The 17,258-nt window shown below is 42.7% G+C and overlaps 1 protein-coding gene across 2 annotated transcripts in view; it reads right to left on the bottom strand.

Moving 5' to 3' along the window:
* med14 (mediator complex subunit 14) overlaps positions 1-17,258 on the bottom strand; it is a 105,109-nt gene that overhangs the window by 46,180 nt on the left and 41,671 nt on the right. For both annotated transcript variants that reach the window (XM_038802115.1, XM_038802116.1), the window contains exons 16-20: positions 15,238-15,314; positions 4,714-4,874; positions 3,129-3,275; positions 2,951-3,042; positions 2,591-2,743 (exon numbers count right to left, since the gene is read on the bottom strand). In XM_038802115.1, the coding sequence (XP_038658043.1) occupies positions 2,591-2,743; positions 2,951-3,042; positions 3,129-3,275; positions 4,714-4,874; positions 15,238-15,314 (630 nt within the window). The remainder of the gene's footprint in view (positions 1-2,590; positions 2,744-2,950; positions 3,043-3,128; positions 3,276-4,713; positions 4,875-15,237; positions 15,315-17,258) is intronic.

The raw sequence follows: 17,258 nt of genomic DNA, 5'->3' as shown, positions 1-17,258 counted from the left end.
TACCTGGATGCAGAAAAGCCCTTCGGCAGAGTCGAATGGAAGTACTTCCTCGAGGTATTGGAACGGTTTGGGCTAGGAGCCTGGGTGAGAATCCTGTACAACGCTCCTGTGGCGAGCGTCCAAACTTTTTTTTAAAATTTAGAGTACCCAATTTAAAAAAAAAAAAATTTCCAATTAAGGGGCAATTTAGTGTGGTTAATCCACCTATCCTGCACATTTTTGGTTGTAGGGGCGAAACCCACCCATACACGAGGAGAATGTGCAAACTCTACACTGACATGACCCAGAGCCGGGATTTGAACCCGGGTCCTCAGCGCCGTAGGTGCTAACCACTGGGCCACCGCGCTGCCCCGTGAGCGTCCAAACTAACATCACCAGCTCTGAATACTTCCAGCTACAGAGAGGAACAAGACAGAGTTACCCCCTGTCCCCACTCTTGTTCGTGCTAGCGATCAAGCCCCTGGTGATAGCCTTGCAGGATGCCAAAAGCTGGAAGGGAATCCGGAGAGGAGACAGAGAGCACAGAGTCTCACTCTATGCAGATGATCTGCTCCTCTATGTCTCGAAGCCACAGGAGGGACCGAAGGCAATACTGCAGATCATGAAGGGGTTTGGAACTTTTTCGTTCTACAATTTTCTTTAAATTTAGAGTACCCAATTTATTTTTTCCCAATTAAGGGGCAATTTAGCGTGGCCAATCCACCTAGCCAGCACATCTTTGGGGTGTGGGGGCGAAACCCACGCAAACACGGGGAGAATGTGCAAACTCCACACCGTGCTGCCCTTGTGCTATCATCTTATCCTGGGCAAAAGTGACGCACTCACAGTGAACCTAAATGGGGGAGGGGCGGAGCTGGAGGGGCTCCCATTTAAAACGGACCAGAACAGATTCTGTTACCTGGGGATCCAGATAGCCAGAGATTGGACACAGATCCACAAGTGGAACCTGACCAACCTGGTGGAGGAAATAAAAAAGGACCTACAAAGGTGGGGCTCACTCCCACTCTCCCTGGCGGGGCGAGTGCAGACGATCAAGATGAATGGACTTCCGAGGTTCCTCTTCCTGTTTAGATCCACACTGATCTTTATCCCCACGGTCTTTTTCCAAAATGTGACAGTCTAATCATGGCGTTTGTGTAGGGGCGGGGTAAGAACCCGAGAATTCCCAAACCGATACTGCAAAGACAGGGGGTTTGGCTTTACCGAACTTACAATACTACCATTGGGCAGCAACGGCAGAAGAGTGAGGGGATGAGTAAACGAACCCGGCACAGAGTGGGTACAAATGGAGGTGTCCTGTGAAGGAACGACCCTCCGGGCCCTGGCTACAGCAGCACTCCCATCCCCCTCAACAAGATACACAACAAGCCCAGTTGTACCGGCCACGCTGAGAACATGGGCCCAACTGAGACAACACCTCGGGCTAATTAAAATGTCCCTCATGGCTCCCATCTGCGGCAATCACAGATTACCTCCCCCCAGCCATGCAAGACACCACCTTCAAAAGAATGGCCTATGTAAAAAAAACCCGACTTTTGTGCCCCCACGTTTTTTTTTACATAGAGCACAGACTGGCGACACTGGACGAACTGAAGAGGAAGTGGAAACTAACAAAAGGACAGGAAATGAGACACCTCCAAATAAAGCACTTCCTACGTAAAGAGACAGTAGAGTACCCTGAGCTCCCAGAAACCACAATACTAGAGGACCTGATAGACACAAGCAGAAAGGAGGGGGGGGGGCTTTGTGGGAAAATATACGGACAGTTACTGGACAGAGTCCGAACACCACCGGACGAGACCAGACAAAAATGGGAGGACAAACTGGGACAGAGGGCACTCTGGAGCGAAACACTGAGCAGGGCTAACTCCACCATCTCCTGCGCAAGGCTCAGTCTAAGACAGGCGGAAAGTAGGGAAACCACAAATGAAGAGAAAAGGGGGTAACACCGCCCCCCCCACCCCAAAAATAAAAGCAAAGCACAGCCGAAGCCAAAGGGGGGACGGACGGACAGGAGGAGTATGCAAGGGACGGGGGGTTTGCAAGGTGGGGAGGACCATAGACTGATCCAGAGGGCGGCAAAATGTATATAGGGTCAATTAAAAGACAAAATAAACCTTTCTGTACAAAAAGTAAATTAACGCGGGTAAGAAAAATGTATATATACACAGTTGTTTATAAATATAAGAGATGCCAATAAAAAGATTTAAAACAAAAAATTCCAACACTTTACCCTCACCCTCTGTTTTAGACACCACCTTGTCCTGTAGTCCCTGGGCCAGCAGGTGGGGAAAAGACGGTACCTGCTTCCTGACAAAATCCCTCATCTGTAAATATCAGAACCCATCCCGGCGGGCAACTCAAATTCCTCCACCAAGCTGGGCACTGATTGATGAGCATCAATCAACTCTCCTAGTGCTTTATGCAGTCTAATACACCAGTAACTTAGTTAATTATCTCCATTATGGATAACTGAAGTTGAATTTATATGGGTTCATATATTTTACAGTAAAATTCCTCACCGCTATAAAAGTGGAAACATAATATTTCAACAAGATTTCACCAAAAAGTGTAATTTATGCAAGATTACCTGCAGTAACTGAACAACATTTGGTGATTTGTTGAACATTTCTTGAAGTTGATGGAGTATGATGTTGTGGCAGTTACTACAGCCAGAATTCGGACCTACCGTTCCTAATGAAATGTGGAATCGCTGATGACTGGGATTCCATTGGATGGTTATCTGTAATATAAAATGCCTTTTCTTTTAAAAAGGAAATGAACCATTTTTATGAAGGCATCTAATTCTAAATGAATAATTTTAGTTTTGTTTTCTTGTAGTCTGTAAACTATGTATTTACATTGCATGCTCTTTTAAAAGGAACAAAGATGTTGCATATTTGCAAGATTAAGACAAGGATAGATAGCAAATGAACTGTACCCTGCTTACCGAGCTGCCTTTAGTGGCTCCATAGCATATGACAAGTTTACGGTAATTATAGACACGTATCTCCGAGAAATGATTAAGGTGGGATGGTATTTCTAGAAGGTGAAATGTTAGAAAATTATTTCTCATTTTACTATTGCTGTTACTTCATAATTTAAAAACTTGAAATCATGATTAGTACCTGGCAAGGAACGTGCAAAATCTAGAACACAGTCATAGAGCTTAGCTACGCTATTCAAATCATTCAGGAATGCCTCGACCACCTTTCGACCTCCAACAGGCTCTGATAATAAACTTTCATAAGTCAGATAGACGTGGCGTGTTGAACCTGGTGACGAAACAAAATCATTACAGGCAAAAGCTATTGAAATTCATTTTACTGAGAACTCCCAAATATTTGTGCCAGTTATGAAAAATATTGTATTTTCTGTACCATATGACAATTGGGTATATTAGCAGCTGCAGTTTCTCAACTGGTACAATGATTTTAGATCTGAAATGAATACCGCAAAGCATCTTTTAATGATTTGATTGCTAAAGTAAAATGCTTCTAACCAGTTTTTGCAATACAAGATCTAATTCCATACCAAACATACAAAGATGAGATCTGTACTATGTAATATATAGCTCATTTATAAGTTTAGCTTTGATGCAATGTGGTTTCAACATTTTTTTTAAAAAATCAATGCTAAATTTGTGAAGTGCTAATCAGGTGTCAAGATTTTAGACCTTGAAACCAGACAACATCCCTCCTCTTCAATCTGCTATCAAGTTGGGTGTAACTCTGGACCCAGACTGTATTTAAGCTATTAACATGTCATACAAAGTCCAACCCCTACTTCGTAGTGATGCTGTAGACTTACTCGGAATGCTCCCCAAGTTATTTTCTCATCGAAAACAATATTCTACTTTCATAAATAGGCTTTTAAACTAGTGATTGTCAAGCTCAGTAGAAAGGAACAGTATACATTCTATCCTAATTTATTTTTTGGCTTTTAACAAATATATGCATCACTTGCAAACAAAACCTCATGGGCTGGATTGCCATTGAGAGTCTGACCTGTTACCACTACTAGCGAGGACAGAGAATTTGGTACGCCATTCGTTGACAGCAGGATTCTCTACTCCTGCCGTTTACCAGTAGGATTCCGGATTGAAGCCGCCCCACGCCACCAGAAAACCCGCGGGTGGGAGTGTGGTGCTGGCAGGGCTAGATAATCCTACCGCCAGCAAACGGCAGGAGAATCCCGCCCCATATATCTAGTCATGGAACAGCATTTATATTTTGGAATAAAGTATTTCATAAACTTAATTTGGTTTGGTGGCATTTGCTTCCACCAAAAGCTCTGAATCAGTATTTTATTTTTGAACTCCAGAAAATGGGACAAAATAAGTATCATTATAGCAGTAACTTTTCCACTAATTTGATTCAGCATGAATACTACACAACTCTCATACCCTACTACGGAGACTAAAAATAGCTCTTTACAAAGCTGTGATTTTTGTGTTTAAGACAATAAACAAACCATTCTAATTTCCAGGTCATGTACAAGATGATCTGAAACACTCAATGATTTGGATTTTGTTTATTGTCATGTATACCGAGGTACGGTGAAAAGTTTTTCCCGCGAGGAGCTCAACAGATCATTAAGTACATGAAAATAAAAAAATAAAATAAAACAAATAAATAAATGAGATTTGAAGTAAAATAACTCAAAATTGAACAGTTTTGGAAGTGGTCAACATGGATGTTCTAAAGTATCTACCTTGCTCTTTGGCAGAAGTACTGTTCAGAGGGCAATTGGCAAATACCAATTCTGCCACCCAGGTCCGATTATTCCTTCCCTGTAATCGGAATGTGCAGTCCAACAAAGATCGATCTAAGGACTTCTGTGTCTCCTCACTGACACTTGCACATGGAGGAATCCTGTAGAAAAACAAAAATTTAGTTAGTTAAAAAGGCTAGGAATCCTGCAGCACGTAACTCACCGCCTGATTTACCAAAGCCTATCCGCCATCTACACGGCACAAGTCAAGAGTGTAATGGAATACTCTCCACTTGCCTGGATGAGTGCAGCTCCAACAACACTCGAAGCTTGACACCAATAACAATGCAGCCCGCTTGATTGCTACCCCTTCCACAAACATTCAATCCCTTCATCACTAACGAACAGTAGCAACAGTATGTACCATCTACAAGATGCACTGCAGCAACTCACCAAGATTCCTTAGATAACACCTTCCAAACCCATGACCGCTATCATTTGAAGGTCAAGGGCAGCAGACACATGGGAACACCACCACCTGGAGGTTTCGCTCCAACTCACTCACAATTCTAGCTTGGAAATATATACAAAGAACAAAGAAAGTTACAGCACAGGAACAGGCCCTTGGGGCCCTTCCAGCCTGCGTTGATCCAGATCCTTTATCTAAACCGGTGGCCGATTTTCAAGGATCTACTTCCCTCTGTTCCCCGCCTGTTCATATATCTGTCTAGATGCATCTTAAATGATGCTATTGTGCCCGCCTCTACCACCTCCGCTGGCAAAGCGTTCCAGGCACCCACCACCCTCTGCGTAAAAAACTTTCCATGCACATCTCCCTTAAACTTTCCCCCTCTCACCTTGAAATCGTGACCCCTTGTAATTGACACCCCCACTCTTGGAAAAAGCTTGTTGCTATCCACCCTGTCCATACCTCTCAATTTTGTAGACCTCAATCAGGTCCGCCCCTCAAACTCCGTCTTTCCAACAAAAACAACCCTAATCTACTCAACCTTTCTTCTTAGCTAGCACCCTCCATACCAGGCAACATCCTGGTGAACCTCCTCTGCACCCTCTCTAAAGCATCCACATCCTTCTGGTAATGTGGTGACCAGAACTGCATGCAGTATTCCAAATGTGGCCTAACCAAAGTCCTATGCAACTGTAACATGACCTGCCGACTCTTGTACCCAATACCCCGTCTGATGAAGGCAAGCATGCTGTATGCCTTCTTGACCACTCTATTGACCTGCATTGCCACCTTCAGGGTACAATGGACTTGAACTCCCAGATCTCTCTGCACATCAATTTTCCCCAGGACTCTTCCATTGACCATTGAATTAGATCTTCTAAAATGCTTCACTTCGCATTTGCCTGGATTGAGCTCCGTCTGCCATTTCTCTGCCCAACTCTCCAATCTATCTATATTTTGCTGTGTTCTCTGACAGCCCTCCTCACTATCTGCAACTCCACCAATCTTAGTATCATCTGCAAACTTGCTAATCAGACCACCTATACCTTCGTCCAGATCATTTATGTACATCAGAAACAACAGTGGTCCGAGCACTGATCCCTGTGGAACACCACTAGTCACCGTTCTCCATTTTGAAACACTCCCTTCCACCACTACTCTCTGACTCCTGTTGCCCAGCCAGTTCATTATCCATCTAGCTAGTACACGCCAAACCCCATATGACTTCACTTTTTCCATCAACCTGCTACGGGAAACTTTATCAAACGTCTTACTGAAGTCCATGTATATGACATCTACAGCCCTTCCCTCATCAATTAACTTTGTTACTTCCTCAAAGAATTCTATTAGGTTTGTAAGACATGACCTTCCCTGCACAAAACCATGCTGCCTATCACTGATAAGTCTATTTTCTTCCAAATGTGAACAGATCCTATCCCTCAGTATCTTCTCCAACAGTTTGCCTACCACTGACGTCAAGTTCACAGGTCTATAATTCCCTGGATTATCCCTGCTACCCTTCTTAAACAAAGGGACAACATTAGCAATTCTCCAGTCCTCCGGGACCTCACCCGTGCTCAAGGATGCTGCAAAGATATCTGTTAAGGCCCCAGCTATTTCGTCCCTCGCTTCCCTCAGTAACCTGGGATAGATCCCATCCGGACCTGGGGACTCGTCTACCTTCATGCCTTTTACCCAAAACTTCCCCCTTCCTTATGCCGACTTGACCTAGAATATTTAAACAGCCATCCCTAACCTCAACATCCGTCATGTCCCTCTCCTTGGTGAATACCGATACAAAGTATTCATTAAGAATCACACCCATTTCCTCTGACCCCACGCATAAATTCCCTCTTTTGTCTTTGAGTGGGCCAATCATTTCTCTAGTTACCTTCTGGCTCCTTATACAAGAATAAAAGGCTTTGGGATTTTCCTTAACCCTGTTAGCCAACGATATTTCAGGACCCCTTTAGCCCTCTTTATTGCGCATTTGAGATTTGCCCTACTTTCCCAATATTCCTCCAAAGCTTCATCAGTTTTAAGTCGCCTAGATCTTATGTATGCTTCCTTTTTCATCTTAGCTAGTCACACAATTCCACCCGTCATCCATGGTTCTCTAATCTTGCCATTTCTATCCCTCATTTTCACAGGGACCTATATGTCCTGCACTCTAATCAACCTTTCCTTAAAAGACTCTCATTTCAAATGTGGATTTACCCTTAAATAGCTGCTCCCAATCCACATTCCCTAGCTCCTGCCGAATTTTGTTATATTCGGCCTTTCCCCAATTTAACACTCTTCCTTTAGGACCACTCTCGTCTTTGTCCATGTGTATTCTAAAACTTGGGGAATTGTGATCGCTATTCCCAAAGTAATCACTGACTGAAACTTCAACTACCTGGCCGGGATCATTCCCCAATACCAGGTCCAGTATGGCCCCTTCCCGAGTTGGACTATTTACATACTGCTCTAAAAAATACTCTCCTGGGTGCTCTTTACAAATTCTGCTCCATTTACGCCTCCAACACTACATGAGTCACATTCAATGTTGGGGAAGTTAAAATCTCCCATCACGACCACCCTATTGCTCCTACATTTTTCTATAATCTGTTTACATATTTGTACCTCTACTTCACGCTCGCGTTTGGGAGGCCTGTAGTAAAGTCCCAACAATGTTACTGCACCCTTCCTATTTCTTAGCTCTATCCATATTGCCTCAGTGCTCGAATCCTCCATAGTGCCCTCCCACAGCTGTGATATCATCTCTGGCCAGTAATGCAACTCCTCCATCCCTTTTACCTCCCTCTCTATCCCTCCTGAAGCATCTATACCCTGGGATATTTAGTTGTCAATCTTGCCCTTCCCTCAACCAAGTCTCAGTAATACCAATAACATCATATTCCCAGGTACTAATCCAAGCCCTAAATTCATCTGCCTTACCTGCATTAAAACTTTTGCATTAAAACAAATGCACCTCAGATCACCTGTCCCATTGCGTTCATCATCTCTTCCCCGTCTACTCTTCCCCTTAGTCACAATGAGTTTATTATCTAGTACCTTACTGGCTTTAGTTGCTGCCTCTTTACTGACCTCTAACTTCCTAATCTGGTTCCTATTCCCCTGCCACATTAGTTTAAAATAGAATATAGCCATTCCTTCACTTGCTGGGTCAAACTCCTGGAATTCTCTCCCTAACAGCACCGTGGATGTACCTATACCTCGGAGACTGCAGCTCTTCAGGAAGGCAGCTCATCACCACCTTCTCAATGGCAATTAGGGTCAGGCAATGAATGCTGGTCTAGCTAGCAACACTTACATGCCATAAAACGTACAAGTAAAGACCTTTAATTACCTGGAGGTGAATGGTCAAAAAAAAAGTGAAGGGACAAAGTTTATAGCCCAACTAAATACTACCAATCATTAATTAACATTGCGCCATAAGCCAAAGACTGAACTCCCATCTTAAGATCTCAAGAGCTCAAGTTCCAGCATCAACCTATCTTCAATGTAACTACTTCCAAGCCATTATCATAGAATTTACAGTGCAGGAGGCCATTCAGCTCATCATATCTGCATTGGCTCTTGGAAAGAGCACCCCACCCAAGCCCACACCTCCACTCTATCCCTGCAACCCAGCAACCCCACCTAACCTTTTTGGATATTAAGGGGCAATTTAGCATGGCCAATCCACCTAATCTGCACATCTTTGGACTGTGGGAGGAAACTGGAGCACCTGGAGGAACCCCACGCAAACACGGGGAGAACGTGCAGACTCCGCACAGACAGTGACCCAAGCCGGGAATTGAACCTGTGACCCGGGAGCAGTGAAACAACAGTGCCAACCACTGTGCAGCCAAATTATGTCTGACAAAATGGACAGACAGCAAAGCAATATTATTAATTGTGTTTTGAAACTAAGGAGTAGGGATAGGCCTTTCTAACATCGTTACATGGTATTAAGAGCACAGGAAAATGGTTATTTGGCCCAATACGTCCATCTCACTGTTCATGCTATATATGAGCCCCTTCATACCATTTTTTAAATAGAATCCCATTACGATAACCTTCTATTCCTTTCTCTCTCATGTGCTTATCTAGCTTTTTCGTGGAGAAGTACAGAGGGGTCTGGGCAATGAATGCTTCGTGAACCAAATGTTGACTTTGGAATTTGGTGGAAATAGAATTTCTGCCAAGTATTTCTCAAGCTGTAATTTAGATTAATAACTAGCATTTGACTTAGGCATTGCAAGGTAGTTAAGATTGCCAAGTTAATTGCCAGACAGTGGGAGTTAACTGTCTATTAACTGCAAATGGTTGCTTGAATAAGTGTATATTACTATAGCATGAAGCTGACTTAGCAGGTGCAACTTGGATGTGAATCATAAGCTTTCTCTGAAAGACTGTTTATTTTTATTTTTTTTTTAAATAATTTTTATTGAGAAATTTTGATTTTATACAACATTGACGCACCTTAGTAAAATACCGAAAATAACAATAATATTAACAATCATATACATTCGCCCCATCCCCATGAACAACCCAGCATTTTAACAACAACGCAAATTAACACACTATAAAGTTACAGAATAAACACTACAATAATGCACCCCCCCCCCCCCCCCCCGGGTTGCTGCTGCTATTGACCCAGTTACCTATCTCTGAGCCAGGAAGTCCAGAAAAGGCTGCCATCGTTTATAGAACCCTTGTATTGATCCTCTCAGGGCAAATTTGACCTTTTCCAATTTTATAAATCCCGCCATGTCACTGATCCAGGTCTCCACACTTGGGGGCCTTGCATCCTTCCATTGTAACAGAATCCTTCGACGGGCTACTAGGGACGCAAAGGCCAGGACACCGGCCTCTTTCGCCTCCTGCACTCCCGGCTCTACCGCAACTCCAAAAATCGCGATTCCCCACCCTGGTTTGACCCTGGATCCAACCACCCTCGACACCGTCCCCGCCACCCCCTTCCAGAATTCTTCCAGTGCTGGGCATGCCCAGAACATATGGGCGTGGTTCGCAGGACTCCCCGAACATCTGGTGCACCTGTCCGCACCCCCGAAGAACCTACTCATCCTAGTCCCGGACATGTGGGCCCGGTGCAGCACCTTAAATTGGATGAGACTAAGCCTCGCACATGAGGAGGAAGAGTTGACTCTCTCCAAGGCATCCGCCCAAGTCCCGTCCTCTATCTGCTCCCCGAGTTCCTCCTCCCATTTAGCCTTCAGCTCCTCCACTGACGACTCCTCCACCTCCTCCATTACCTTATAGATGTCAGACACCTTCCCCTCTCCTACCCACACCCCCGAAAGCACTCTGTCCATCGTCCCCTGCGAGGGCAGCAAGGGGAATCCCTCTACCTGTCGCCTAGCAAACGCCTTTACCTGCAGGTATCTGAACATGTTCCCCTGGGGAAGGCCAAATTTATCTTCCAGTTCCCCCAGGCCCGCAAACCTCCCGCCAATAAACAGGTCCCTCAATTTGCTGATGCCCGCCCTTTGCCACCCCCTGAATCCCCCATCCGTGTTCCCCGGGATGAACCGATAGTTGCCACCCAGTGGAGCCTCCATCGAGCCCCCTGTTTCCCCCCGATGCAGTCTCCATTGTTCCCAGATTCTTAGGGTCGCCGCCACCACCGGGCTCGTGGTAAACCTCTTAGGGGAGATGAAAGACTGTTTATTAATGCACAGAATGAGAAAGCAGAGTGATAGGCAACAGAGTGCTTTGTGAATCGTGATAATCAGGTATAGAGGGGGAAGGAGATTGCTCTTCTTTATTCTTTCGTTTTATCTCCACTACCTGGGGTGTAATCTTTTATCCACAATTTACTAAATTAATAACTATTTAGTTTAAGTTAAACTAATCTAATAAATCATTAGGGTGAGGCAGGTAGTGTGTCATGACTGGAAAACGTGGAAGTTTGTGAAGTGCACTGCAGTCCTGGACAATCAGACCAGCAGTCAATGTCTGAGCCCAAGTTGCTGGAGTCTGAATTGCAGACACTGTGGGGCATCAGAATGGAGGTGAGCTCCCTGAATACTTTGTTCTGGGAGGCAGTCACACCAGCGAGGTCAGTAGGACTTTAAAATTGGTCAATTGTTAGGAACAGGAGGTATGATCGAGTCAGGTAGGTATGGAGCTCCAGCATGTGCTAATAGAAAAGCCTCAGCTCTTGACTTTTGACCAACTTGTATGAGGTGATTGCTGCCTGTGTGGATGAGGACAAGGACTGAAGAGTGGATAAGCAAATTGACCATGGCACCATGCTCCTGAATGCTATTCAAGTTATGCGAGTGGAATGGAATATGGTAATGAAAGGGGACAGTATAGTCAGGGGATAATAATGCTCCCTTGTGTGAGTTCCAACAGTGGCATTGCCAGCCTGGTGTCAGGGATAAGGGCAGCTCCTTGTAGCTGGGGATGAGCGTCTTGTTGTCCTGGTCCACATCGGAACCAATGACATAAGTCAAAGTAGAAATGGTGTTCTGGTCCGATGCTTGGAGGAGTCAGAGTTCAAATTCAAATGTCGAACCTCAAACATAATAATATCTGGATTGTTACCCGAGTCGCATGCTGACTGGCATCGAGCCAAGCAGATCAGAATTAAACAAGCGGCTTAAAAAAATGTGGGAAAATGGGATTTCAGTTCACTGGACACAGTATTTGGGAGTTGCTCCATTGGGAATGGGTTCCACTTAACCAGTCTGGGGTCAGTGACCAAGCAAATCATATAACTAGGGCTATGGTCTTCAATGTAAAGGGAGGGGGAATGAAAGGAGATTTAGAAGTTCACAGAGAAACTAAGAAAATAGAACAGTGCAGCTATTTGGGTAAAGACAAGCAGATTGGGACAGGAAGTGAACAGAATTTAATAGTCCATCTAAAATGAGGTCCATGCAAAGAATAGTAGCAAAAAATAAAATTAGAGGCTCTTTATCTGAATCTGCAAAGCATTCACAATAAGCAAGATAAACTAGCAGCATAAATTGTGATAAATGCTTTAGATCTAGTCATCATTATATAGATGTGATAACAAGATGACCACGGTTGGGAAATAAATGTTCCAGGGTACACATTTCAAAGTCAGGTTGAATGGAAAAGGAGAAAAATAGGATGACATAAGAACAGTAGTAAGAAAGGATCGTGGCTCAGAAGACCAAAAAGTGGAATCAGTATGGGTGGAGATTAGGAATAAGGATCAGAAAATCCTAGTGGCAGTAGGTTATGGCTCCCTAAAAGTAGTTGTATCATTAGAGCGTTATGAAAGAAATAGCCAGACTTTGCAACAAAGGCAATATAATAAAGGAGGCAGTAAGTGGTGGAATTGTCACTGAACTAGCAACCAGAGCCCAGGGTAATGCTCTGGGAACCAGGTTTAAATCCCACCATGGCAGATGGTGAAATTTAATTCAGTTAAAAAAGACATCTGGAAATAAAAGCCAAGGATAGCCATGAAACCATTGTCGATGAGCGTAAAAAAAAACGAGTTCACAAATGTCCTTTAGGGGAAGGAATTCTGTCACCCTAATCTGGTGTGGCCTACACGTGACTCGAGATCCACAGCAATGTGGTTGACTTGCAGGAATGGACAATAAATGCTAGCCCGGGGCAGCACGGTGGCACAGTGGTTAGCACTGCTGCCTCACAGCACCAAGGTCCCAGGTTTGATCCAAGCTCTGGGTCAGTGCCCATGTGCAGTTTGCACATTCTCCCCGTGTTTGCTTGAGTTTCGCCCCCACAACTCAAAGATGTGCAGGGTAGGTGGATTGGCCATACTAAATAGTCCCTTAATTGGAAAAAATGAATTGGGTACTCTAAATTTTTTTAAAATGAGAGCCCAGCCAGCGACGCCCACATTGCATGAAGAATTAGAAAACAAAAAAATAATTGTGGGGTCTTTAACGTTCATAAGGACTGGAACAAATTGGCAAAGGCAGTCCGCAGGATATGTTTGTAGAATGGTTTTGTGGCAGTTTCCCAGAACAATACATTGTGGAACCAGCAAGAAAAAAAAAACTATTTTAGATCTAGTATTGTGCAATGTGCAATTGTGTTAATTAATAAACTCATTGCAAAAGATTTGCTGAGAGAAGTATATACAAAGAATTCCATGTATTAAGTTTCAAAGCAACATACTTCAGTCCTAAACAAGAATAATAAAACCCAATTATAAGGGATGCAGGGAGAACTGGCTATAGTAAATTGGATAAATAGATTAAAAGATATGGCAGTAGGTAAACATTGAATTATTTCTTTAAATGTTTCCCAAAGTATTCAACAGAAATGCATTCTCGTACAAAAACGCAGCAAGAAAGATCTATCCATAGCCTAATAAGGAAGTTATAGACAGTATTTGATTAAAAGAATAGGCTTATAATGTGGCAAAGAATTGTAGTGAGCCTATGGATTGGAAACATTTTAGAAATCAGCAAAGGGCCACCAAATGTTGATTAAAAAGGACAAAAACAGATCGAGAGCAAACTAGCCAAGAATTTTTTAAAAACAGATAGTGAGGCATATAAAAAGGAGTAGCAGCTAAAATTACTGCGATCCATTAGAGGTAGAGGTAATCATTGTGACAGAGACAGGAGAAATTATGGGGAAATGGCAAATACTATGAACAAATATCTTATGTCTTCAGAGTGGAAGGCACAAATTATGTACCAGAAATTGAGGGTACCCAAGGAGCTAATAAGAATGAATAATTTAAGATATTTAATAACAGCAAAGAAAAAGTATTGACAAAACTCAAGAGGCTGAAAGCTGACAAATCCTGAGAACATGATGGCCTCCTTGGGTCCAAAAGAGGCAAGCTGCAGAAAAGAGGCAAGCCCCAACATCACTGACATGCTGGCTATGATTTTCTTTTACTTCCACAGATTAGAGAATAGTCCCAGCATCGCAAATATAACGCTACTATTCAAGAAAGGAGGAAGAGAAAGAAAAGTCTGTAAGCCGATTCTTGCACTTGAAAATTATAGTTTTTATTAAAAAATTCCATTCACAGGATTTGGGTGTTGTTGGCTAAAGCAGCATTTATTGCCCATCCCAAATTGCCCTCAAGAAGGTGTTAATTCCTGTGGTGTAGGTACACCCAAAGCGCTGTTAGGGAGTTCCACCTGAAAAGGCAATCTTTCTAATATTCCATTACATCAAACAATGCTAACTTGGATTTATGTGATCGACAAGTTTAGAGTTTTTTTGAGGATGCAATTTGTAGGATAGGTACTTCTTAGGGAACAAGAGGCAGGAAGGACTTCAAAAGAACCACAACTTACTTGTCTGGTGAAAAAATGATTCCTTGAAAATTAACATAGCTGCCATTTGTTTGGTTTTTTCTGTATAAAATCTAGCAAAGAGCTATTTTGGTGCAGAACCCCCATAAAGAACTAAGACAACATCAGAGAGTTCTTGGCGAAGGGAGGACGAATAATAAAAAAAATCTACAATATCTGTTACACAGTAAATATCTGTCAGGAAAGATTGGACGACTAGAAGAACAGTTTGGCTCACCACCAAACGTAGTTAATAGATATGTTGTTGCACATTAAAGTTTTTAACTCCAACACTCGCTTTGACTTGCCCTGCTTCTGGTTGCAAGAAAATGGAGAACTGAAAGTCATAGATTTACATGAGACTGATCTATCTGAATTAAAGTTTGAGGCTAACGCACAGAACTTCCATACTTGGAGTAGAGTCAGACAACTGAAAAATTTGCAGCCAAATCTTAATTCCTTCTAAATGCAACTAAATTTGTAAATCTGCGAATACAAATACAGTTGACATAATTGCTTGAAGTTCATACCGTGTGTGATCCAGAGTGAACCAGTGTTCACCCAAATATCAGAGTTTGCTAGAATGCATGAACATGTCTAACAATTGAACAATTTTGTTTCCTCTGTATTTGATGAATGGGCTATCTGTTTTATCAGAAAGTAAGGGGAGAAGAGGGTAAGAAATGTTCCCTATTCTGTTGAATAATCAACAAAATAACATCTCCCTTGTAAAAGGTGGTAAGCAGTCTTACTGTATCCAAGTTGGATGAAAAAAGTTACCTTAGTATGCGTATAGCATGACTGCAGCCATCTCCTTCCACTTGAACTCCTTGGTGAGGAATCTCCATAGCTGAAAGCTTTAAAACAACACATGCTCTGAACAATTGCATGTTTTTGAAATAACTGCTTCAAAAACAGCAAATCATTTTTAGGTCCTAAATAAACAAACTTAGGAACATTTAATTATGCAGTAATAGATACAGTAATGAAGTTGGGCACAGTAAGACGGTAGTGTGCTGTGTGCCATATTAAGCTCCACACTATTAGAAGAGTATATGAGAATTTGGGGAAAATACAGAACAGAATCACGAGGATGCTGCAAGGTATGAGAAAATACAAATACCAGTGTGTACTTGAAATACTTGATCTTTTTGCAGTAAAACCCATATACTGATATAATGTTTGTTTAAAATTTAACAAAATGAGAATGTGGCTTGAAGCAAACCTTTCGCAGTCATTGGGGGTCAAGAATGAATGGGCATAGATACAAGACTAAATCCAAGAGATTTAGAATATAAAGCATGAGAGAGTTATGAAGATGTGGAATTCACTTCCAGGGTTATTAGTTGGAGCAGGAATGATGTCAACATTCAAGAGTAGATTGGACAGGTGGATGAAAGAAAAGGGTTGAAGGAACAAGGTGGAACAGGATGGATAAATGGGATTTGAATTATTTGTTCACAAAAAGTGTAAGTACCAACATGAGAGAGATTGAAGCAAAAAGGGCTGTTTTATGTTGCAATTTGTATAAACGTATCCAATAAACACTATTACATAATACAAATGAGAATCTCTGGTTAATAGATTCAGCAAATTTAACTAATTTTCTTCTTTCCTGCCAACACAAAGTATTTCCAGCTACTTGGGTACAGCTTCAAAAGCATCCTCCAAAACTTCACGCAACTAGACATTTGAGCCTGGAGAGAAAGTATTAACAGGCCACTTGATTGGAGGGATATGGCAGGCAAATCCAATCTCTACTTCACCTGATATTCTCACAGGTCCACTTTCCAGCAAAGGTTACTGCTTAGCAATCAGTGGAAGGATACTCCTCGGTCTAAGATTTGCAGATGGCAGCTTGCAGCATTCTATTATCCCCAGCTCAGATGATCTAACTGAGCACAAATGGAGAACTGAACCTAGACCATTTTGGTTTGTATGGCACAGTTATTCCCTATCCTTATCAAGCAAGTCAAAATAAAGATGTTATTGAGTTTGGGCGTTTGGGCCTTTATTTTACTAACATCATGCCTCTAATACTCTGATCCTGGCTTTAAAATCATCCAGTCGTTAATATTTGTACCTTTGTCACGGTCAGCTTACTGGGGTCTGTTAAAGTAAAATATGCATGTCCATAAAAGCCAAATAAAAGCTCACTTCTAAAAGCATTAGAAGAATATCCAACAGGAAACATTGTTGATGCATCGTCAGTCCAAAAAATATAGCTTGTGTAAGACAACACAGCAATTCTCAGAGCATGGAACACCATCCAGAGTGGCTAAAGGTCAAGTCAACTGGCAGTAGATTTGGACAAGTCTCACCAATAACTGCTAAATGAAAAGCTATGAAAAGAGCAACTCTACCATCAACAAAAAAGGAAGAAAGAATGACAAGTCCTGACCCACAAACCAGGTCAACTGGATGTCAAATCACTCCATGCTGTATTGGAGGATGCATCGGGTACTCACTTAGATCAAGAACTCCCTTTCACGGGCAGCACGGTGGCACAGTGGTTAGCACTGCTGCCTCACGGCGCCGAGGTGCCAGGTTCGATCACGGCTCTGGGTCACTGTCCGTGTGGAGTTTGAACATTCTCCCCAGGTTTGCGTGTATTTCGCCCCCACAACCCAAAGATGTGCAGGTTAGGTGGATTGGCCACGCTGAAATTGCTCCTTAATTGGAAAAAATGAATTGGGTACTCTAAATCTATTTTTTAAAAAGTCCCTTTCACTGTATACATTACAAGCTTAAATGTGTTACAAGTGTGGTTCTGGCTCCTAAAGGACTTGCGCAGCACACCT

Source organism: Scyliorhinus canicula, chromosome 7 (assembly GCF_902713615.1).
Source record: "Scyliorhinus canicula chromosome 7, sScyCan1.1, whole genome shotgun sequence".
Taxonomy (NCBI): domain Eukaryota; kingdom Metazoa; phylum Chordata; class Chondrichthyes; order Carcharhiniformes; family Scyliorhinidae; genus Scyliorhinus; species Scyliorhinus canicula.
This window is presented reverse-complemented; position numbering and strand designations above follow the sequence as displayed.